Below are 21,641 nucleotides of genomic sequence, written 5' to 3'. Positions count from 1 at the left end.
TTTTGCTTTTTGATTCCCTCCCCTTGGAGGCATTTTAATTCGATATCATTTCCAATGAGCGCAGGCAACGGTGAGGCAATGGTGAGACAAGGAACAGGGGCCAGCAAATCTCTCCCCACACTTACCATTCCCAACAGTCTTTCTCTCATCGTGATTTATAAATTATAACCCAAGCAGCCTGAAGAAGGGTTGTTTACCATAGTCTGCATCATCACACCTCTTCTCCGCCCCGCTAGCGTCCGGTTGGGTCCGCGCACGTGCAATCAGGTGGGCGAAACATATGGAAAGGGAAGGGCACCTGGAATATAAAAAAGCGGTTCGTTTCCCCCTCTTCCTCTAGAAATCTTTCCCTTCACTATTCTCAAGACTAGCTTCGTTGACAATAATACATTTAAAGGCAATCCAAAAATCTTACCGAATTTCAAAACAAATTCATCACCCATCTACCCATCCAAAAATGTCTCCCTGCAACTGCAACTGCTGTGCCGGCGACTGCAACTCCTGCAGCTGCACCAGCTGCTCTGTGAGTTGATATAAAAACAAGGGTTTACTCTTTTGTACACTCATCTGACCATTTTAACAGCACTAAGCAGCTCCCGATGAGCTAGCCTCTCTCTTCCGCCTTTCTCTTCCCTTATACACCGCCATTCCCTGCCGCTGAAAAGGTACCTTAACGTATCCGAACTCTCCCTACTCGATACGTTCATTCAGTCCACCACTACCGTAGGACGGGAAGGGCGCTCTATCCTAAACGTTTCCACCTGCGTCCACTCCACTTGGATTCGTGACCGAGCGAATTAGAGGAGGAAAATATGTTCAAACTACGGAAGAAATACCTCTAGCTCTTGGAAATTAGCATTTCTTGCTTTCCTTTGTTCCTTCAATTCGACGTATGTTATTGTTGTTATTTTTTATGTTATTTGAGCTTACCCAGTCCTTTCCGAAATGGGCCAGGGAAGTTCTGAGGAGCAAAGAAGTGGGCATGTTGGTGTCTGGGCTGTGTTGGTACTGAGACGTAGCGAAGTTGCAGAGATACACTTTCATTAAAGCAATGAGATCTCAACTATTAGTTACATACTCTGAAACAACCTTTAATCTTCATCCATTATACATTATCGGGGTACTTTTCTTCCCCCGCAAATCAGCCTAAATTAGAATACAACAAGGGCTGAAAGGTCGGCTCAAGCACGCAACCTTCTTTGAGCATCTCGGTTATTTTCCACGTCACATTCCCTGCCCTTCCGGCGCTGGATAAATAGATATGTAGATCTTGTCAGAGCTCATGATACAGCGGGTCATGCACGAGAGTTTCGTGGGAGCACCACTCTTTTGCTCTTCTTCAGCTACCCCCAACCATCACCAAAGAATAGGAACCAATAATATCCACACCGAACCTTGCTCAAAGTCGAATCTAACCATCTAATAACCGGGGACTTCCAAATCTAAGCAGTGGTGATTTCTGTTATCACTAATCTCCCCCTGCTTAAGACCAAAGGCCTAGGACCTACTAGTGGGTTGGAGCGTGGGGGGAGGGGCAATATAAAGAAAACAAAATATACCCTAGCCCCGACGTCGCTACGATAGTGGTGTATATGATGCGCACCCTCGTCCTCGTTCTGAGTCAAATTATTACGTTATCTAGTGAATGCCAGTAACTCTACTTTATTGGTGTTATTGTTGAGCCTTGAATCGTCGATATAGCGACGTGCTTGGGTTGGGATTGGAGTAGGTAGGAGGGCAGGGGTAGGGCCCGGAGGGGGGGAGTGTGGGGTAACATGAGCGCAAAAGATCGAGTTTAGAATAGAATCAGGGCCACACAACGGGCGTTAGACTGACAAGGCATGTAAATACGAGCAAGGCATGCATGGGGATGAGAGTACCCGCCACCTATCCCTTCCTTGGGAGTATCAAAACCATGACATTTTCAATCCGCAAGTGCGAGGAAAAAATCACTTCTTTTCCTTCTGCTAAACCCCAACAGTTTCACAGCTGTAGAAAGTTCAAGGATCATGTTTTGGGTCTGAGGAGACCGCATTTGGGCGGATAGGGCGTCAGGAAGGTGGGTGATAAGGGGGACAAAAGAAAGAAAAAGAAAAAGGCTTCAAACACGTAAAAGAATAGAGAGAAAAATCAGAATGGGAGACAAAAAATATACCAAAAGGTTTTAACTTCGACATTAGCATATACGGTACTTGGCGAGAGACAGACCCTTGTCCGAGGCAGGATTCTGCAAAGAGAAACAGAATGTTGAAAAGCGAGACGCCAGGACGGTTGATCAGTTGATTCCATACATTGTTCGCTTCGTTTTCTCACTTTATCCTTGTCGTTGGTCCTGCATATTAAATGATAAGTTCGCTAATATAGGTGAATTCTGCTGACAAGGTCTATTGGCATGATGAGGTCTCAATCAGATTGAACATTTCGAGTAAGTTAGTTACGGAAGAGGCTTTGAGTGGGAAGATGCTTTTTTTCCCCCTTATTTTCATGTGGGATGGTGGAATCGGTAGTGTTTTTGCCCCTAGCGTGTTGTTGTAAGTCGTACATTTTTCCATAGCAATACTGTGATGTACAGTATATCAAACTGAACACATAGGTAGCCCGAGAAGAAAGGCAAAACACGCACAGGAAGTCAAAAGTAGCGGAATATTCCCAAATGGGAGTACAATATATCTGAGGCGAGGAATGGAAAAATTCAGGATAAAATGACCCAAAAACAGATGATGGAGAAAAGGGGTAATCATAAGACGATATATTCTATGTTTGAAATTGTGTTCAACATGGCAAGAAACAGAAAGGAGAAGCAAAGAAAAGGAAGAAAAGAGAAGAATGGAATCCTGTAAAGTTTGTAACAATCCAGTGTAACTAACCAAGCACTATCAAACCATTCTGCTGTACGCTCAATCCTTCAAAGCTCATCTTTGCGACCATCACGGACGTTATTTCCGTTCCTGGAAGGTCCTTCACAGGCCGCTGGGGTGGTCACAAACATACTGTACACACATTTTTCGTCTTCCGTGACTTTCAAGATCTCATCCTGCTCTCCACACTCCAAAACAATCTTTGTTGAACGCGCAGGGCCGTTCCAGCATGTTTGTCCATTGGTGTATTCCAGAGCTATCTTTTCCTGAGGAACGACTTTGCCAGCTGCGTTCTGCTCGTCGACAGTCACGGTTGTAAACGCAGAAAACGTGCCCATAGTCGTGTAGGATCCACCTTTTTTGGGTATCTGCTTGGTTTTCTCCAGCCAACAGAGTTCATATGTATATTCACCCGAGTCTTTAGATATGCATGAGCCTTTCATCGAGCGAAATACGGAATCCCGTCCATAATCCTTGTCCAGGTCTAATTTGTGGTCGTCTAGCTGAGAGCGAATATTATTCAAGGATGATTCTTCAGCGGAAACCGCATTCCGGGCTTCTGTCACGGCTCTGGGCTCTGTGGCATCTGAGTCGCTACTGGTATCGGCAACGATGCCATTCGATACCAAAATCGACCGGAGTTGGAGAGCTTTGTCTTCCAAGTAGTTAACCAATGAATCGGGAAAATAGGCGGCGACTTTGTAGACTGGAGAACTTGTATTAGCATCATCCGGTGGCTTTAAATAGAACAGGATGCTTCAAAAGTAGATGAAAATAAAAATAAACTCACGAAGACTAATTTTAGACTCCCCATCTTGTTCATTTTCCCAATGATCCCAGTTGATACCTGAATTTTCACTGTCCGGCTTGCATATTTCATCCAAGTCTCGATTAAGAGTTTCGTCACCGTGGCTACCTTTGTCGTCACGCGCAGCGTAATCCTCCCAGGCGCGGACAGCACGCTTTACTCCTTCATCGTTAAAGTTGGGATTGTATTCTTCCTTGAATTTTGATAGGATAGCCTCAAGTTGGTTAACTCGCGCCAAATTCTCATCCCTTTCACGGAGAACCTCCACCAATGCTCCTCGCAACTCTTCAACCCTCTCCTTGGCCAGTCCAGCAAGAACGTTAACTTTGCCCTTCTTTTGCCCCTTCACCACTTTACCCCTTTCCTTGGCCCGGACTGCTTCGAGCGCGTCTTTGAGGTTCTGCACCTTCATCTCTGAAGCTTTAATTTCCACCTCAAGATCTGAGATGCGATCTTCTACCTCCTTTCGTAATCTAGCTGCAGCTTTAACAAGCTCTCCCCTCTTCCTCACTGCAGCAGTCAGAGATTTTTGTCTCTTTTCTTCATTCTTTCGCCATTCCTTTCCAATCTCCTTGCACCTGTTTTCGCATTTTACACCACCAACCCGGGCCCATTCATCGCTACCGTCGCAGCAGACGTCATAGTCGCAAACGCCATCATTGACTCGCTGGAATGATATGAATGATGGTCTGTGGCCTTTATTTATGCAGTAGAAACCGGGGAGAGCTGGGGCACGATTGGCCCCATCGTCTCTAAGGCCAGATGGAGAGAAATTTGATATATAGGCGCATGCTGAGGTGCCCGGTTCGTCACTGCCATCAGGACAGTCGCAGTAATCATCGTTCACTGTGGAGAAGGGGATTTGAACAGAGGGGTTGGAAATGCAGGCGAATGTGGAAGTGTCCTTGTAGTATTTGGCAACTAGTGTTTTTAGTTAATCAAACGTTAGCTAACTAATTGTAATGTGGAGTGCCATAGTTTGTGAAGAGAAGTGAAATATAGCTGCAGGCAATTCAAGCACAGTCTTGTATACACTTACACTCAGGACCTACTCCTCGAGGGCGTGCGGAGGCATCACTTCCCACCACACCAATGGCAGAACATATGGTTACGCCCAAAGCAACGAAGAGATTGCCGGAGTGTTTCATGATGGCAGCATTGGGTCTACTGTGAAGCCGCTCACGGTTCCAACACTGTCGTTGATATCAGACCAAGTTGGAGCTCTTCACACTTCTGGCCTATCACATACATGCTTGGCGGCTTAGTCATATATAATAACATTATTAATCAATAACTATTAGTTCTCGGAGCTTAAAAACTATTAGCCGATCTCCCTCTACCCAACCGGCGTCTTGAATTTGCCGCCGAAATCGCGAACTCTTCCCAACGTCAACCGCCAACTATTTCATTGCTACTGGAGAATCATAACCAAGCTAGAAATCATGGGTAATGATGGCGGGAGGTAAGTTTGCATGCGCCCAGAAAGAGGCTTCATATTCTTACTCGCATATAGTATTCCGAAGCGATGCGAACTGGTCAAGTCTGCCGCTCGCAACCCCACAGCCGCTGAGCTTAAAGAAACCCTACGCGAACACTTAGAGCATTACTGGTCGACTTGTCCTCTCTCGCATAAACAGCTACTTGCGCCTATAGTATCCGATTCCGCTGGAAATCTTTATAACAAGGACGCTATATTAAAGTTCCTCATGCCAGCAGATGACGCCGAAGATATCAGCTCGAAAGACGACTGCGAAGAGATATTGAAAGGAAGAGTCAAGGGACTCCGCGATATTGTTGAGGTAAAGTTCGAGATCGACGATGATGCAAACGGTAAAAAGCGCAAGGTCTGCCCGATCACTCGTAAAGAGCTGGGTCCAAATGTGAAGGCTGTATACATTGTTCCCTGCGGCCATGCGTTCTCCGAAGAGGCGATCCGAGAAATGAAATCCGACAACTGCTTACAGGTTCGTATATATGTTATCCCTTTTTTTTTTTCTTGTTCTCCTAGACGGTCATTAACCTATGAGATTTTTTTAGTGTAACGAGCCCTACCTTCTCGAGAACATCATTCCAATTCTCCCGTCACAGGACGCTGAAAAGAAGCGGTTGATATCTCGTGTGCAAGATTTAAATAGCCGGGGTTTGACACACTCACTTAAGAAGGCCCCTGGCTCGAAAAAGAAACGGAAGAAGAACGGGAGTAGCGCTGAGTCGGGTGCCACAGCTACCGATTTTGACACACGTCCTGGCGTTGATGGCACAACAAATACAGCCAAACCTCCATCTGCACCTAATAATAGGCCTGATAGCAGGACCTCCACACCAGTACCTTCGGGAATTAAGAACGCTGCAACAGCGAGATTAACAGCACGAGTACTAGAGGAAGAGAGGGAACGCAATAAACGCCGAAAAATGATGGGCGACAACGAAACCATACGAAGCCTCTTCACATCCGACTCAACGAGAGAGCGCGGAAAGGACACAGATTTCATGACCAGAGGCTATTCAATACCAGCAGGGGCGAAAAGATGAGGTTCTGAAACACGTTCAAACCTTCAACCGGTCACTCCACACTTTCCAGAAGACTACCACCTGCACCAGCAGCACCAATCGGGTTTCTCAACTCCTGCCCGTGCTGATGTATTTGAGCTTGAGCCTCAGAAAACTGCATGGGCCACACACTACATTCCAAGCTTCGGCGCTTTGGATGGCCCACCACGCTTAAGAAAAACATATCGCCCTTCGTTCATAAATTTGTAGCAAGATCCACGATTGTCCCGTCGAAGTTAATCTGGGTCTTAGCCCGTGGGCTACATAAAATACAAGTGACTGGTGATATCATCTAGTAGCCATTAGCACTCTATATAAGTCTAGATGTCGGCTCTTCGAGAGACAAAACAAACCTTCTTGTGACGGTTTGACGGTGACATTAGAGAGAAACTTTATAAATGGTCTCTCTAGCAGTTGCAGAGGTTCGGAAAGTCGACATCTGTAATTTCCGGGGGCGGAGCCGAATTTTGCGGAACCTGAGCTGTGGAAACCCTCTCATACCAGCACTACCCGTCTTTCTGACACTGCATTCGCATATGAATTTGTACGGCTAGCAGCACCATGCGATTACGACCGCAATGTGGCTTGTAAATGGCGTGCGAACTTTTGAAATGCTTGTCCAACAAAATTGCGGTGGGCTTAGAGTGTCATGAATAAACAGTATACGGAAAGGAATCACAAACTCAACAACGGGCAGGCAACAGTGGGAAACTTGTGCGGAGCCGATACTGTGGTCCATGTTATGTTCTTTGTAGGATTGGACAGATAGAATTCAATATATTGAATAACCATCTTTGAGTTGAATTTTTGGACTCTTGAGTGAAGCTGTAATTATTCCCCTAGAATATAGCGAGCGTGGTAAGAAATACTCAAAGTGCGCAAGCGCTTTCACCCATTTCATAGTTCATAGACAACTTCTAAGTTTTTAAACCAGACCTACAGATATATTTATACAGATTAGCATGACAAAAAAAATAACCAGAAAGGAAAAGCAGGAAGTTCCGAACGTAGATAGAACAAATCCAAAGCAATAGTCTACATGCGCCCGCCAACTGAAAAGTGGTACACAATTCCCCGCCACTCTTCACAGCACCGCACTCCAATCAATCTATGATCAGGTTCCCCTTAATAGCCAACGGATTAACCAAACCCGCCAATCTTCACCGCTCTCTTTCTCATCACCACGTCCCTCAAGCCCTCGCCCGACCAGTAACCGGCAAACCCCTCCTCGTCAACTCCTCCTCAATAATCTTCCAGCGCCCAATCTCCTTCTCCTTATCGATCGGCGTGTATCTCCTATCCATGATCTTGACGTTGGGCAGGCTGGTAAGACGTTTATCCTTAAGGAGGTGCTCTGCCAGCTTCTTCGGCTTCGGCTTCGAGACTTCAGAGAGGAAGCTCATAAGTCGTGATGGTTTGGTGATTTTGGCCACTTCTGGGTCTGGGATGCGGTAGCCGGCTAATTGGCTGGCGCGTTTGAGATACTATTTTTGTTTTGTTTTTGTGTCAGTTCTGCTAATGTTGGGTGGGGAGATGAGGAGGGGCGAAAAAGGAGGGGACGAGAATAAATCCCTGTGATTGTCATATGTATTATTTACAACAGCCGGGAGATGGACGAGCTTACAGCAAATTTGAACTCGGGGTCTGAAAGAGGCATGCCGAGGAACCCGAGATTCGTAGGACGGTAGGGTCTTGGGTCATTAGTATCCATTTCGTCTTGTCTGGCCTCCTCAGGCAGAGTCTCGTCCGCCTGGGTGGATTCCGCAGCAAAGTCGACTTCTTCCGCTCCCGCTTCAGCGCTATCTTCTACTGGTTCATAAAGTTGTGAAAACCATTCATATATAGTTTTCTTCGCTTCCTCGCTAGGGAAAGTCAGGGATGCAGTAGCGAAATCGGTAGTTGGCGTCACCTCCGCCTGGTTAATGATAGAGAGGATCTCATCTTCGTAGCCCATGATATTGCAGCCGTCTGTGAGAGGCTTGTTCATGGTTTTCAAGATGAGTATTTCGACCATGGTTTGGTGGAGGATTTGGTAGAATTTGGTGCGGGAGGTGACTTTCTCGATGCTCATAAATCTGTAAGAGGCAGTTAGAATACAACTGGGGGCATGCTTTCCCATTCGACCGAAGGGGATCTTCAGAAGCAAGTGGAAAATGCATCGCTCCGTGTGCATTGTTGAACACGACGATAGCATAGAGGGATTGACATGTATAGTAAACGTACGGTGCAAAAAAATCCTCGGCCTTAGGAGGATTCTCCCACCATTGCTCCGCGCCAACCTGTCTTAAACCATCCCAGGTATCCGCACTCTTATATTCCGCTTGTTCTTTTTCTTCAGCAGTGGCAATACGCACTCCCTGCTCATCCTCTCCCAACTCAGATGCGAGGTAAGGGTCCGCCTTTGACAGTTCTTCTGGTTCGACATAGTCTAGCTGGCTTTCACTTCCGTACGGATCCTTGACTCCCGGGGGATTGTCGGTTCCCCATAGCTTCCTCCGCAGTTTTTCAGTCACAGGAAGGTCGCCGTTACCGTTACTTTGGCTGCTGTTTGATGGGGTGTACTGGCGAAATTGGAATCGGTGGTTGATAGATCGAAAGGACTGGGGCAGGCATTGGCGTCTGCAGGTCGAACAGACGTATAACGCACTAGATATTCTAGAGGGCGCCCCCTCTAATGGAGCCAACAGGCGTGCTGGTAGTGACATTGTTGGCGTTTTCGTTGACTTCGTCGTTGAAGGTTTTTTCGATTTTTCTCCGCAAGAGAAAACGGAGCTTGCTGAAAATGACATGGATCACGTGATTCTCTCCTAAAAGCACTACTGCGGAAGAACCGAAACTACAGAAAGATATTGGAGGGATAATCCGGTAATAAAGGAAGTAAATTGCTTAAATATGATTATAGAACTATATATATCCTTTCATACGTCTTCAACCAATGTTCTTTATTACGCCAACTATAGAACTTTGATAGCGTCGCACACTCCCTCCCGACTATCTAACCGCATTTCAAGAGCCAGCAAGCAATAGATCCAGATTGCTCGGGGTAGGAGTCTGGTGTATCGCAAGGTGAAGAAAATTGACTGCAACTCAGGATACAAAGAAAAAGGTTGAAATGAAAAGGATAACCCGAAAATGACACAATCCAGCCAAAACTCTATTCCCGGACAAATACACTTGCCATCCCCATACCGGTTCCTATGCACATACTTACTACTCCAACCTGCTCCCCATGCCTCTCCATCTCGGGAAGCAGAGTCGCAAGCTGCCTCGCACCCGTTGCTCCCAGCGGGTGCCCCAATGCAATTGCTCCGCCATTGGGATTAACTTTACTTTCATCGATGCCAAGTTTCCGAATGCAGTACACAGCCTGGCTAGCGAAAGCCTCATTGATTTCCCAGATTCCAATGTCGGAAATCGAGAGACCGGTGTGGGAGAGGACTTTTGGGATAGCAACAGAAGGACCGATACCCATCTCATCAGGAGCGCAGCCGGCTACTTGCGTGGACACCCATTTTCCGATGATGCTGGACGTGAGGCCAAGTTCAGCTGCTGTGGAGCGACGCATAAGCAACGTGGCAGCGGCCCCATCGCTGACCTGAGAACTATTTCCAGCGGTGCTTGATCCCGTTGCTGAGAACGCTGGTTTAAGAGCAGCCAGTTTCTCAAGAGAGATCGACGCTCGGACGCCGTCATCTTTAGTGACTGTGATTTCCGTCGCCGGGCCATCCGTCTGACCTTCAGGGAAGATTTTAGTCGTAACGGGTACAATTTCGGTACCGAATAGTCCCTTCTCCTGCGCTGCTGCGGCTTTCTTATGAGACTCCGCAGAAAATAAGTCTTGGTCCTTGCGCGATATTCCATACCGCTCCGCAACATTCTCGGACGTTATTCCCATGGGCATAATGCAATCTCTCGCATCCTTAGACGGCGAGTCGCGCAGCTCCGGCCACAGAACTGTAGGAAGACCCCGAGAACCATAATTGCGCGTCATAGATTCCATGCCCCCGCCAATTCCAACTGATATCGCGCCCACGGAAATCGAGTGTGCAATGGCAGTGATAGCAGCCAATCCAGAGCTGCATTGCCTGCTGACGGTATGGAAAGGAACGGTGTGAGGGAAGCCGGCGTGTATTTGAGCCATTCGAGCTGCCTTTGTGCCACCCAACTCCTGTAGAACACTTCCAATGGCTACGTCGTCGATCAATGCGGGGTCAAGCTTCGGGTTTGCTGCGAGTGTGGCGCGAAGAATGTGGGAAATCAGTTCTTCGGGGTAGGCATCTTTAAACCCGCCTTTTTTGGCCCGGGTGACTGCTGTTCGCAATGAGGAGAGGATGACGACATCGGAGGGGGATTTTTGGAGGATTTGCCGCAGGCCTTTCTGAGCCCTTCCTGACATGATGGCTGTGACTCTGTTCAAGCCAATTTGCGATTAAACGGAAAACAAGGTAGTTCACGGAGGGGATCAAAATTGGATGCTGGGAGGAAGAAATAATGTATAGCCCAGTGAGAGGAAGGAAAGCTAGAAATCATTTGGCGTTGCTAACAGCTGAACTCCTGCAGCTGTGTAGATCGGGTCCCCGCCGGGCTGCCGACGGCGACTAAGCTCTCAACCGAGAGCAAGAACATCCGCTGCTCTGGCTGATTTGTTTCATGCAACCCAACATTCATTCATTAATGGATGGAGCAAAGAAATCATCATTAAGAGGGATCAGCGCACTCAATCCAAAGGCCCGCTCACAATGACTACAATCCTTCACCCATCCCATCCCTCGCTGTCGTTTGTTGGTATCTGGTTGGGAAAATTATCAACTTCAGATGTTGGTGATAGCAAAACCACGTGAGCTGGATCGTTGTGGAGAATTAGAGTTTCGGCTCAAATCTCGGCAATCGCCCTCAGGGCATACCTTCTCTGCCGGTAAAATGTGCCTCTTTTCTAGAAGATAAACCTCCATTGTATGCATCACGTTTTATGTATCCTCATTATGGCAACTGCTATCATTGGATATTCGTCGTGCACAGTACATCGCATCTTCGGAGCCATAAGCAAGCGTCCCGGTTTCCCTTCCAGCCCGCCCGATATGTGTCTATGTGGCCGAGATATCTTGAGGCTGGGGAAGAAATAAAAGACACAAAAGGCGGATGCAAATCTCTAGACATTTCTAGTTTGTCCTTCCAGTGATAAGTTAACGAAATAGATACACGGAGATGTCATGAGCAAATGAAATAATAACATGGGCCGATCGAAGCTGGCATGCAGAAATGAGAGCGCGTCTCACGCCGCCCCTGATCTATATTTAGTTACCTTTTTGTCGGTTTTCACCCCTTCAACCTCAACAACCTTCCTAGGTTCTTTCAATATCAAACAATATCCATGAATAAAAAAGAATTGCTGAAACTTCACACTCAAGCGGTTTGCCCCTCTCAGGAGAATTACTTTCCCCGGAGTCTGCCTCCCGAGTTTGCCTTTCTATTTTGTGGCTGTCTCGATACGACGACGTCTTCCAGGCAACCGCCGAAGTGTTTAGCGAGGCTGTATCCAGCAAGCGGCTTCTATGCGCATACCCCGCTTAAAGAATGACTCCTCGGAGGGATCAATTATCATCATGGAAGAAGAAGAATGAGGCTGCAATGTTAAAAATATATTTCTGACTCCATCGCGTCGTCGATCTGCCTCGAGGGCCGGAGGGCCGGGATGCCGCAACGCTTGTCGCGTACCCCTACTTGTCATCTGACTAGCCGGTGGATACGATTCACTCAAGGGCCATGGCAGATCCGTATTTCTTCTATCATAAGCATTTTCATATTGCTTCACAAGCAAATTCTACTTCTCCAAACTCTTCTTCATTGAAGTAAGATGTGAGAAATCTTTCAACTTGAGAGGGGGCTATGCATGTCATGTTTGTCACACAGACGAAAAGCAAGGCAGAAACAATACAACTAGCTGGACTAACAGGTAGTTAGTGCAAAATTCCTTTCTCTTTTCTTTCTTTTGGGCTGTGAAGCTCGATGCTAAATATATCAATCAAGTAGGGGATGTTTTGCGGATTTTCCCTCTCAACCTCCCTTGGTCGCTGAAATATCATATCTATATATATATATGGGATGCACCCCAGGACTTACAGAGTTGTTTACTTCGTCTCCTTAGCACAAGTCTTCAAAATCCGTCTTCTGTGTGATTCAATGTCAAAAACCACATATCAACCTTCAGAGTTTACTTTTCATTCAACCTGTTTTTGCCCGTCTTACACCAGACCTAACAGCCCCTCAAACCAAAACACAAGAATACTCCCCCTCAGCCCCTCGGCTAAAAACAACAAACCTACATCAACAAAAAAACACCACCAGGCAAAGAAAAGAAGGGAAAATATATATATATATATACAATGTGCTTCTCCTCCTCGGACAGAGATAACAACACGGAGCCCTACCGCCCTGTCCGTTACGATCCGAAAACAGGCGACCCCATCACATACAACCTGCTAGCCAAAAAGAAGAAGAAGAAGTCGAGGTACGACGGCGGAGGTGGAGGAGGGGGCGGCGGGTATAGCGGTGGTGATGGTGGTGGAGGTGGCGATGGAGGTGGATGTTGACTTTGTTTAGGGAGGTGGGTTCAGGGGATTGAGACGGGGGAGGGGGGACTACAAGCCATTCTATTGTGAAGACGAGGTGGTGTATGAAGGTTTTTGACTTTGATATTACAAACGGTAACGATCATGACGATGATATTTATGAAGTGGGTTTATTATGGAATTATGGAGGGCAAGGACTGGAGCATTGATTATGGTCCATTATTGTTGGATTTTGATGTGCACTGCCTGTTTTATTGATTATCTGTTTTCCCTTACGCATTTCTGTTGGCATTTTCTTATATATCATTCTCATACAGTGTTTTTATCATCAAATGTCTCTAACATTCATCTTTTTTAACTCAGCTTTCTTATCAATTTTATTAATCTTAACTTAATTAATTAGTTACTACAACTGATACTTTCAATGATGATTCAGAAATTTCCTTCATTTGCAGATTACATTTAGGTATATATATACCTGTTTATATATCCTATCCACTGCTATGCTCACTCATAAAATAACAGTTACAATCAGCTGAATCACAAATAAAAACATCACATGCGTGCATGAATCAAAAAAAAATCATCATGAACTATATACATGTATAGCTAGAGGTTATAGACACTCACAGGAACAGGAACACAGGTTTTTTGATGTGCATATAAAAACAATTATGATACCTCTTGTTACAAAATGGGGGGAATAGAGAGCTGTAAACAAGAAATGAAACAGACAAGCAAATATACTCAACTTCATAAATCATGATAGAAAAGAACCAAAAAAAAAACAAAAGTAAAACAGAGGGGGTCATTTATCATCAAAGCTTTTAATCTCTAATACATGGAGAAAAGGAAAAGCAAGAAGCAAAGAGAAAGAAAAAAGAAAGGGACAAATCAGGCCGCCCTCCTCTTTCCCCAAAGGAAAAAGGAAAGTTCCAAATCACCCACGAATGATATGGCTATAATGCCCCGGCACACGTCTCTGGCACTTATCGCAATCAGCACGGTAACCCATCGCAATGCTTACTTTTGGCGGGCGGCTGGCTTTGTCTCTCTGGAGAGGGAATATATCGTTATTTGAGAAAGGGAAAATGCCGTTGCATTGCGGAAAGGTGGTTGTCGTTGTTGTAGATTTTTGGGGGGTCCAAGTACGAATGGCTGGGTTACTTGCGATTTGCCAACTGTTATCTTGAGCGATCATGGGTTGGTGGTTACGTTCGGGAAATTTACTATTCCCAGCGGCAGCGGCAGCATGTGCCGCGATGTGATTTAAGGGGTCGTGCTGTGCCCAAGTCTGTTGCTCTAGTTCCGCCGTGGCTGAGGGCTTCCGTTCCCAGGGGAGAGTGAGGAATGAAGATGTTGAGGTATCATCAGTGGTGGTTGAGATATTGGATTTCAAGTCCCGATTAATTGGGGGGAATGTGGTCGTGGGAGAGACTTCATCTTCGCTGATTGGGCTTGGAAGTCTCCGACGACGCCACCAGTCCTCTCCATCAGTCAACGCTGGTAACGAACTAGCAGAGGAAGAAGAAATAGGAATAACGACATCAGCTCTAGCGGAAACGGTAGCGGGGCAAGGTATGAATGCAGAGGTATCATTTGCAATATTGGAATCCTCTCTCATAGTATTGAGGCTCATATTCGCAGTGAAATGCCCATAAATGGGTGTTGCAGTGCGGCCACCACTGATATTGAGAGATTGGACAATCAAACTCTGCGGGATTGGTGACAAGATCGCTGAGTATGGGGTAATGGGGTTCGAAGAGGTACGGGGCGGGTCGGTCATCTCAAGATCTGAGTCGGCGTCGTGGCATGGATGGACTCTGATCGTAAGGAATGGTATGTCATCTTTTTTCGCCATCTGGCCTTGAGGGGGCATGACCATGTATGATGCCGTTCCATTATCGTCATCATCTGAAGATTCGACAGGGGTGATGGTTGGGGGAGAAATATCGGCGGAGGGGAAGAAGTGGTGAGTTTGAGAGAATAGGGTGGTATGTTTTGATGTGAGAGAGGTTCGGAATGGCAGTGGTCGCGGTTTCTAGAGAGAAGTATTAGTATTAGAAAGTTAAAGAACAATCCACAGTGGGAATGGTCGTTATATTCTAAATGAAGAGCCCTCCGTGTTTAGAGAGAAGCAAATGGGGCTTGTGTCCAACACATACCTTGCGACCCCGCTCCCAATCCAACTCCGCCTTCTCAAAGTCATCTTCCCGCTGGCGTTTGGCAGATATGCCCGACATCATTTCCACCTCTTCACCAGGAGTAACTACGAAGGCTCGAAAAATATAGAACAGTGTATGGGAGCGGTAGACGTCCCAACAACATCTGTTTGACGCTGTATCTGTAGGGAGTTAAAGGAAGAGAAGGAGTCAATCCAAACAAAGATCGGGGTATTAATGAGCGTGGCAAACGACGACGAGCCAAGGAGAAATGAGCGCTACATGACGTGAGGTTTCAGTGAGCATGACACTGCTCCTGTCTGATCCTTCGAGATAGTTGTTTGAAGATGTCGGCTTGGATGTTGTTGGAACCGGTTGCGGCTCATCCTGAAGCGTCGGGCTGATGATCGGCGCTTACATAAGGGGGTTCAAGTCAGAATTGACCAATCATATTGTATGGGCTTGCGGCCAAAAGTAAACGCTAGCCCTAATGTGTCACTAGTGTAAAATAAAGCCGGGGCTGGCGGAGATGGAGAAACATTAATCCATTGCTTACTTTCAAGTCTTGTTTTGATTTAACTACTTTCAGCTTAGTGCATAAATTTTTCAAGAACTAGCTCAAGTATTATTTCTTAACGAATTGGTTTCATGTTATACACCAGGAATTGTTCTAAACAAGGCATTGTTTTCCTGTTGGGATTTGTTTGTCCTCCATCGGGCACGCAAATGTTTTTGCCGTCGACGCTTGAGTTTCCGAGCCAAAACTGTCTCTCAGCTGCTTTCCGAAAAGTATCTACTCCGTATATTAAACTTAAACCGCCTAGAAAGATAGAGTCATATAATTGGCTCGAACTAGCAATTAACAAACTAAAAGAGTAATGTAATTATCAAGCTCTCTGAAATTGGATTTGGGCAAAAGCTGATTGGAACGAGCTGTTGATCGTCGATTTGGCCCTCATGACTTCCCAAGGCTGAAGATTGGGGAATCAGATCGCATTCTGGCCCGTACTGACCTTTTATTCTTAACCAGTGCAACGAATGTCGTACATCAATGTGGGGCTTGGTAGGTTGAGTTGACATCATCAAACACTCATTTGCGGACTGGCGATAAAACACGCCCTCCTGTTACAGTCATATGAACTGAAGAGTCTAAGTAGACGGGTTCAGTTAGTACTACGTACCTATAAAAGTGGGCTTCACGGACCGCTCTGGTTGACGCCTTGAATTTCTTGTGCAAGTGTTCTTTAAAATGGAGGCGCCGTCGGAAATCATAACCGAGTAATCAATCAATCACAATAGCTCCCCGAACGGATACATTTCCGAAATCGACCTGCCAAACCCTTGAAGCCAAACAAATGCAAGTGAAAGGTTCCGGCAGTGCCGACCGAAACACGGCATGCTACTTGATTCGTATCCTTCGTTTGCAGCTTGCTAGCTGTCTCTGCTTCTGTTCATTCTTCGCAACACCCCACCTCATCGCTTTGTATTACCCACCAAAGAAGGCAGAGTTGGACGAGCTGGCACCATCACTGCAGGATGATTCAACCCACAAGCAACTACACAGCTCCGCCTCCTAAACTGGGTGCTGAGAAGTCCAATTTTGAGAAGAAGATGTGGATGTCCCTAGTCCGGAAAAGAGGGTGGTCGTCCCTGTAGATCAAGGAGCTGGGCAAGGTGCATCAGCATAAAACCCAAAGTTGGGCGCTAGTTCCATTGGCTGCCCAGCGACAACTCAAGCATGACAGTAATAAATCTTACCGGGGCAATTCTGGGGCGGCGATTGCTCGGTGGTGGGGCCGTAGCACCACACCCGGCACCCCAGGAGATCCCTATTTTTGGTTTGACGAAGGGCGAGCTCAATCCTGCAGGCGGATCGCGAATCGGACGGCGCCAGAAATTTTCAACCTTGAGCTGCAGAGCCAATGAAATCGTTGAGCTCCGAAGACCTCCTTTGAGAAAGGTAATTGAATGCTCTGTAACAATGGCATGGGCAGATGGATCCCGGGAGACAACTGCAAGCCCAAACCTTGTCCAGCTGCCTGTATCCCAACCCATCAGAAATGCGGATCCGACACATCCCAACTTGAAATTATGGACTTGTCTAAGTTCTTACGGCTGGCTGGCTTTTGTGGGGGGCTGGCCTGAAGATCGTTCTGCTCGCTGAGTGAATCTGACCAGTCGGAGAGTGTGGGTTTCGCAGCTGGCTGGTCTGAAAAGGCTGCGGGATGGTGCATATCACGTGATGTGACACTGGAGGCTAAAAAAAGAAAAAAAAAAAAAAAAAAAAAAAAACGCTGAGTCATTCGGTCCCGCATCACCGACGACCAGAACAGAACTTCTTCTACGTAACAAACACCGCAGCAAGGGAAGAGTGACGACAGGACAAGAAACGAAGCTCAATTTTGTGTCTTACCATTTTGCTTCTTAAATACCACGCTGCCCTGCAAGTTAGCTGTGTTTCTTTTCTTTTTTGTGCTCCCTGTTTGATTACTTCTGCCAGAGTTTTAAAAACCCCTGCCGCTCCCCGACCCTCCCTCCCCCTCTCCAGAGAGCTAATTTTACTTCTTCTGTGACCCATTCGCATACCCTCACAATGCCGCTGGTAAAGGCCTCTGTTGAAGTCAACGAAGACACCAGGAGTGAGTCAGGCTTTATATCTTATACTATTAACTTTAAAAATCCCATCATGGAACTGACCGATACGTTAGTCCTGGGATACGACCCCCTCCTCTCTCCTCAATTCCTCCAGACTGAAATCCGTGCTGTGAGTCACACCTGTCTGAAGCTACGGGGATGGCATGTCAATAGAACTATATGTTGCGAGAACATATATATCGAGCAAAAGAAAGGCCAATGGGAAGATTGGACAATATCTGACACTCAATACAGCCAGAACTAGCTATTAAAACCGTACAATCCGGCCGCAACGAGGCCATTGAAATCATTGAACAGCGCGATGACCGCCTCCTCGTTATATGTGGTCCTTGCTCGATTCACGACCCAGATACCGCCCTAGAATATGCCAGACGATTGAAGAATCTCTCCGACAAGCTGAAGGCGGATCTCTGTATCATCATGCGCGCCTATCTCGAGAAGCCCCGTACCACCGTCGGCTGGAAGGGCCTGATCAACGATCCAGATATCGATGAATCCTACAACATCAACAAGGGTCTACGCATCTCAAGAAAGCTCTACGCCGACCTGAACGGCATGGGTATGCCCATCGCCAGCGAAATGCTGGACACAATCTCACCCCAATTCCTCGCAGACCTTATCTCCCTTGGCGCCATTGGCGCCCGAACAACCGAATCGCAACTCCATCGGGAGCTTGCATCGGGCCTCAGCTTCCCCATTGGCTACAAAAATGGCACGGACGGCAACCTGGGTGTCGCCATCGACGCCATTGGCGCCGCCGCAAATCCCCACCATTTCCTCGGTGTCACCAAGCAAGGGTTAGCAGCCATCACAAAGACAAGCGGCAACGAGCACGGCTTCGTGATCCTCCGCGGCGGCTCGAAGGGCACTAACTATGGCCCCGAGAGCATTGAGGCTGCGCGCCAGGATCTGCGCAAGAAGAAGCAGCGCGAGATCGTCATGGTGGACTGCTCGCACGGAAACTCGAAGAAGAACCATCTCAACCAGCCCATTGTTGCTCAGTCCGTTGGTGACCAGCTGCGGAATGGGGAGGAGGCTATCATTGGTGTGATGATCGAGTCGAATATCTATGAGGGGAACCAGAAGGTGCCGCCCGAGGGGCCGTCGGGGCTCGTCAAGGGTGTCAGCATTACTGATGCGTGCATCAATTGGGAAATGACCGTTGATGTGCTTGAGCAGCTTGCCGAGGCTGTACGCGTTCGCAGAGCCGTTCGCGCATCGAAACAGAATGGTGTCGCGAGTAATGGGACGAATGGGAATCATGTCAATGAGTCTTCTTGAGTTTTCTTTTCTCTTCTGTTGTCCTTTTTTTTTTTTTTTTCTCCTTTGCTTTCATCCATTTCTAGAACAAAATAAAACGGGAATGACTTTTGCTGCACTTCATGTTCACTCTCAATTTATAATTTCCCTGTTCAACTCTCCTAAACCATCTTTTGTTTGTCACTTAATCATTTTGATCATTTATCAAAAGTTTCCTTCGGTTCCATCCGGTGCATTTCGTTCTTCAAAAATCGGGTTGCATCGAAATCAAATCGGCCAAGGCATGGGGTGATACAAAACACGATCTTGGGTACAAAGAGGTTATTAGGGAGAACATTTTCATTGTAATCTGTTGTGCTATATGTAGCGAATCTTAATTTAATCTCCTTTTTCCTTTTACAATATTTTCGCCTTGCAACCCAACCTCCGCTCATGACTCGCCTCTGATTACTATTTTTGCTTTTCCCTTTCTTTTTTGTCCCTTTCGTTATCTCCTCCGTTCCCTCCGCACACTCTCAAACGAAACATGTAATGAGAATTTCTCGGGTTTTAGATAGTCAGAAGGCAGTGGTGGGTAGAGCAGAGTTTCAACATTTAGTTGGCAATCAAACTCCAATCTGTATGTTCCCTGAGCAATCCTCGGACTCACGTTATCGGAAAAAAATGCTCCTGTCATGCTGGAAGGAGAAGTGAAGTCGCGTTTCCAGTCGCGGCCCCTCTACGGTTTTAACGTTGGGTGTCTACAGAAGCTACGAAATACTAAATTTTCCTGGCTGTGTGTGCTACCTTGAGAATCCTAGAAGGGACATAAATGCATATATCTATGCAGCTGAGTACTCTAGTGCTGTGATTTTTCATTCCTCTTCCAGCGCCCAGCACAGCCTAAGTCATCACCTTCGGATTCAACCGTTCTTCAATGACCTTGCTACGCCAACACAGGCCATATTGGGGAACTCCGGTTCTAGTTTAGCGTTTATTAACTCACCTCGATATGACCTCACATGAATTCCAAGGCGAAATCCTCATGCAGTTACCCCATTCATTTCACGGCTACTTGCTTGGAGTGGTCTTCGCCACTAAGCCCTCCGAAGTAAGCGGAAATGGCCGGGAAATCAACAGCGAATATCTATGTACGGAACTTGGCGATGCGGGTGAAAGAAGACTTGCAATTGTTGCATTGGATCGCTATTTATACATCACTATATGGGCCGGAAAACAGCTCGAGAATATGAGAGCGAATGCTATCCCTATTCTAAATCAGGCAGCCAATACAACACCTGGGAGATTGTATATTATACATGATATATCCTATACAAAATCAAGTGATACGCACCGGGCAATCGATATCTACCTTGATTTATATTATATGCCTTTGAAAACTATTATGATAGGCCAAACGACAAGAAAAAGCCCCAGTTAACTGATTCAATTCACCGGAATTCCGGTAACACGTAACCACTAGCAAAGGTACCTGGAATGATATCTATCCAGGCAGGGGGCGCGTTTGCATAATACCGATATCTTAGATTTCCAAGCATGGTCTGAAAAACGCTGTACTGAATGAACTCAGCATTGGCGAAGTCCGATAAAACCGTGGCTCTATAAAGAAAGATGGTTAACAAAATAAGTCGAGAATAATAATAAGACAAAGAATATCTATAGAACAATTGGAGAACGGAAAGAGAGGAGATACAGATGAAATGAACCCAACCCGACTTACATCCAATACCGACACCCGCCATTATTCACCGAAAATGTATACTTATCCCGTCCCAGAGTAGTGATATAATTAGCAAAATGTCGAACTTCAGAGTCGCGAGAAACAGGCCAGTCCCAATGCATTGTTTTAGGAATTGGCATCTCGTAGGGGTGTTTGGTCCAGTCTAGGATACCCTCTGGCTCACCCCATATGGCTCGCATGTTTATGCGCGTGGAGCCAAGGTTGTTCGGCTTGCATAGGTAGATGGACCAGTGGCCGTAACTGGCGGAGGAGACTTGGCTGAGGTTGTAATGAGCGACGATCCGGATGCGGATGACTGGAGTATTGTCGTTGAAGGGGCTGTAAGCGACTTTGCCAGATGCCATGACTGCTGGTTATCCGTTCACTCCTATTCTCTTGCATCTAGCTTTCTTCTCTCTTGTCTTGGTTTTCAGGATTAAGGGTTGGTTGTATTGAAGATGAGTATGTGCAAGATTTCTTGTGAAGTAAAGATTGAGGAAATGTACAAGCACAGCTTGGAGAGGTGATATGGCTGATTTTATCATAGTTTTTATATACCAAACGGAGGATTAACTTCTGGTCTGGAAGTCATCCCGAGCCTTGAGAGTTTGTCGTTCTGCACGGGACCTTCCATGAAAGCAAGGCCTCTAGCTATCTAGCAGTTTTCTTCTACGAGGAAGAAAGAAACTCTTCTCTCGACGCAAGCTTCCTTTTGTATCAGCCCTCGAAGCATCTAAGAAACGTTGCATCCCGAGCGCATAGGGTTAAAGGTGATGCCGGATTCCTGACGATATAGGAGTATAAAACACTGGAGAATCTCGGAGTATGGTTTTTCGTCTTTCAGATTCGGTGCTGTTTCGTGTAGAAAATATGTCACTGTGACGAGAAACAATGGATAACTCCCCTTTCTGGTGTCCTGATAAGGTTCGTAGCCGGCATAACAAATAAACTCAAATCTTCGCAATGCCTTTGGCGTCTTTGCTCGGGACCAAGCGTGACCTTGGAGACAATGGGAGTCATCGTCGGCTCTTCAACTAGAAATTCAAAAATGCTTGTTGT

General features: G+C 46.5%; 8 protein-coding genes across 8 annotated transcripts; 2 read left to right on the top strand and 6 right to left on the bottom strand.

The window, feature by feature from the left end:
- Positions 1 to 1,061: 1,061 nt before the first annotated feature.
- Positions 1,062 to 4,955, bottom strand: BDCG_07235 (protein kinase C substrate 80K-H). The gene is made up of 3 exons (XM_045423032.1): positions 4,706 to 4,955; positions 3,649 to 4,587; positions 1,062 to 3,564 (listed from the first exon to the last, which is right to left on the bottom strand). The coding sequence occupies exons 1-3, from the start codon at positions 4,812 to 4,814 to the stop codon at positions 2,906 to 2,908; spliced, it is 1,707 nt and encodes a 568-aa protein (XP_045278516.1). The 5' UTR covers positions 4,815 to 4,955; the 3' UTR covers positions 1,062 to 2,905.
- Positions 4,956 to 5,030: 75 nt separating this feature from the next.
- BDCG_07234 (uncharacterized protein) lies at positions 5,031 to 8,373 on the top strand. The gene is made up of 3 exons (XM_045423031.1): positions 5,031 to 5,128; positions 5,180 to 5,630; positions 5,704 to 8,373. Exons 1-3 carry the CDS (start codon positions 5,109 to 5,111, stop codon positions 6,196 to 6,198), a joined length of 966 nt encoding a protein of 321 aa, XP_045278515.1. The 5' UTR covers positions 5,031 to 5,108; the 3' UTR covers positions 6,199 to 8,373.
- BDCG_07233 (uncharacterized protein) lies at positions 6,568 to 8,983 on the bottom strand. The gene is made up of 3 exons (XM_045423030.1): positions 8,440 to 8,983; positions 7,841 to 8,291; positions 6,568 to 7,700 (listed from the first exon to the last, which is right to left on the bottom strand). Exons 1-3 carry the CDS (start codon positions 8,919 to 8,921, stop codon positions 7,407 to 7,409), a joined length of 1,227 nt encoding a protein of 408 aa, XP_045278514.1. The 5' UTR covers positions 8,922 to 8,983; the 3' UTR covers positions 6,568 to 7,406.
- A 94-nt stretch (positions 8,984 to 9,077) lies between these two features.
- BDCG_07232 (acetyl-CoA acyltransferase) lies at positions 9,078 to 11,074 on the bottom strand. Its single transcript, XM_045423029.1, has one exon. It carries the CDS (start codon positions 10,610 to 10,612, stop codon positions 9,371 to 9,373), a length of 1,242 nt encoding a protein of 413 aa, XP_045278513.1. The 5' UTR covers positions 10,613 to 11,074; the 3' UTR covers positions 9,078 to 9,370.
- Positions 11,075 to 13,144: 2,070 nt separating this feature from the next.
- On the bottom strand, positions 13,145 to 15,372 carry BDCG_07231 (uncharacterized protein). Its single transcript, XM_045423028.1, has 2 exons — positions 14,951 to 15,372; positions 13,145 to 14,826 (listed from the first exon to the last, which is right to left on the bottom strand). Exons 1-2 carry the CDS (start codon positions 15,029 to 15,031, stop codon positions 13,726 to 13,728), a joined length of 1,182 nt encoding a protein of 393 aa, XP_045278512.1. The 5' UTR covers positions 15,032 to 15,372; the 3' UTR covers positions 13,145 to 13,725.
- A 1,198-nt stretch (positions 15,373 to 16,570) lies between these two features.
- On the bottom strand, positions 16,571 to 17,181 carry BDCG_07230 (uncharacterized protein; the record flags this gene model as incomplete). The annotated part of the gene is made up of 3 exons (XM_045423027.1): positions 16,571 to 16,612; positions 16,706 to 16,986; positions 17,061 to 17,181. 3 exons carry the CDS (start codon positions 17,179 to 17,181, stop codon positions 16,571 to 16,573), a joined length of 444 nt encoding a protein of 147 aa, XP_045278511.1.
- Positions 17,182 to 17,206: 25 nt separating this feature from the next.
- Positions 17,207 to 20,681, top strand: BDCG_07229 (3-deoxy-7-phosphoheptulonate synthase). Its single transcript, XM_045423026.1, has 3 exons — positions 17,207 to 17,586; positions 17,656 to 17,711; positions 17,837 to 20,681. The coding sequence occupies exons 1-3, from the start codon at positions 17,541 to 17,543 to the stop codon at positions 18,881 to 18,883; spliced, it is 1,149 nt and encodes a 382-aa protein (XP_045278510.1). The 5' UTR covers positions 17,207 to 17,540; the 3' UTR covers positions 18,884 to 20,681.
- BDCG_07228 (uncharacterized protein) lies at positions 20,293 to 20,947 on the bottom strand (the record flags this gene model as incomplete). The annotated part of the gene is made up of 2 exons (XM_045423025.1): positions 20,293 to 20,461; positions 20,583 to 20,947. The coding sequence occupies 2 exons, from the start codon at positions 20,945 to 20,947 to the stop codon at positions 20,293 to 20,295; spliced, it is 534 nt and encodes a 177-aa protein (XP_045278509.1).
- Between the last annotated feature and the right edge of the window lie 694 nt (positions 20,948 to 21,641).

Source organism: Blastomyces dermatitidis (genome assembly GCF_000003525.1).
Source record: "Blastomyces dermatitidis ER-3 genomic scaffold supercont1.8, whole genome shotgun sequence".
Taxonomy (NCBI): domain Eukaryota; kingdom Fungi; phylum Ascomycota; class Eurotiomycetes; order Onygenales; family Ajellomycetaceae; genus Blastomyces; species Blastomyces dermatitidis.
This window is presented reverse-complemented; position numbering and strand designations above follow the sequence as displayed.

Excerpts from the sequence above, each read along its gene's own strand:
- BDCG_07235 (XM_045423032.1), bottom strand. The coding sequence starts at position 4,814 with ATGAAACACTCCGGCAATCTCTTCGTTGCTTTGGGCGTAACCATATGT. Across the intron at positions 4,588-4,705 it reads TCGAGGAGTAGGTCCTGAGT|TTGCCAAATACTACAAGGAC; the intron begins GTAAGTGTATAC and ends TAAAAACACTAG. Across the intron at positions 3,565-3,648 it reads GGAGTCTAAAATTAGTCTTC|TCTACAAAGTCGCCGCCTAT; the intron begins GTGAGTTTATTT and ends CAAGTTCTCCAG.
- BDCG_07229 (XM_045423026.1), top strand. The coding sequence starts at position 17,541 with ATGCCGCTGGTAAAGGCCTCTGTTGAAGTCAACGAAGACACCAGGA. Across the intron at positions 17,587-17,655 it reads AGTCAACGAAGACACCAGGA|TCCTGGGATACGACCCCCTC; the intron begins GTGAGTCAGGCT and ends CCGATACGTTAG. Across the intron at positions 17,712-17,836 it reads TCCAGACTGAAATCCGTGCT|CCAGAACTAGCTATTAAAAC; the intron begins GTGAGTCACACC and ends CACTCAATACAG.
- BDCG_07231 (XM_045423028.1), bottom strand. The coding sequence starts at position 15,031 with ATGATGTCGGGCATATCTGCCAAACGCCAGCGGGAAGATGACTTTGAG. Across the intron at positions 14,827-14,950 it reads ATTGGGAGCGGGGTCGCAAG|AAACCGCGACCACTGCCATT; the intron begins GTATGTGTTGGA and ends ACTTCTCTCTAG.
- BDCG_07233 (XM_045423030.1), bottom strand. The coding sequence starts at position 8,921 with ATGTCACTACCAGCACGCCTGTTGGCTCCATTAGAGGGGGCGCCCTCT. Across the intron at positions 8,292-8,439 it reads GCCGAGGATTTTTTTGCACC|ATTTATGAGCATCGAGAAAG; the intron begins GTACGTTTACTA and ends TGCCTCTTACAG. Across the intron at positions 7,701-7,840 it reads ACCCCGAGTTCAAATTTGCT|TATCTCAAACGCGCCAGCCA; the intron begins GTAAGCTCGTCC and ends AAACAAAAATAG.
- BDCG_07232 (XM_045423029.1), bottom strand. The coding sequence starts at position 10,612 with ATGTCAGGAAGGGCTCAGAAAGGCCTGCGGCAAATCCTCCAAAAATCC.
- BDCG_07234 (XM_045423031.1), top strand. The coding sequence starts at position 5,109 with ATGGGTAATGATGGCGGGAG. Across the intron at positions 5,129-5,179 it reads ATGGGTAATGATGGCGGGAG|TATTCCGAAGCGATGCGAAC; the intron begins GTAAGTTTGCAT and ends ACTCGCATATAG. Across the intron at positions 5,631-5,703 it reads AATCCGACAACTGCTTACAG|TGTAACGAGCCCTACCTTCT; the intron begins GTTCGTATATAT and ends AGATTTTTTTAG.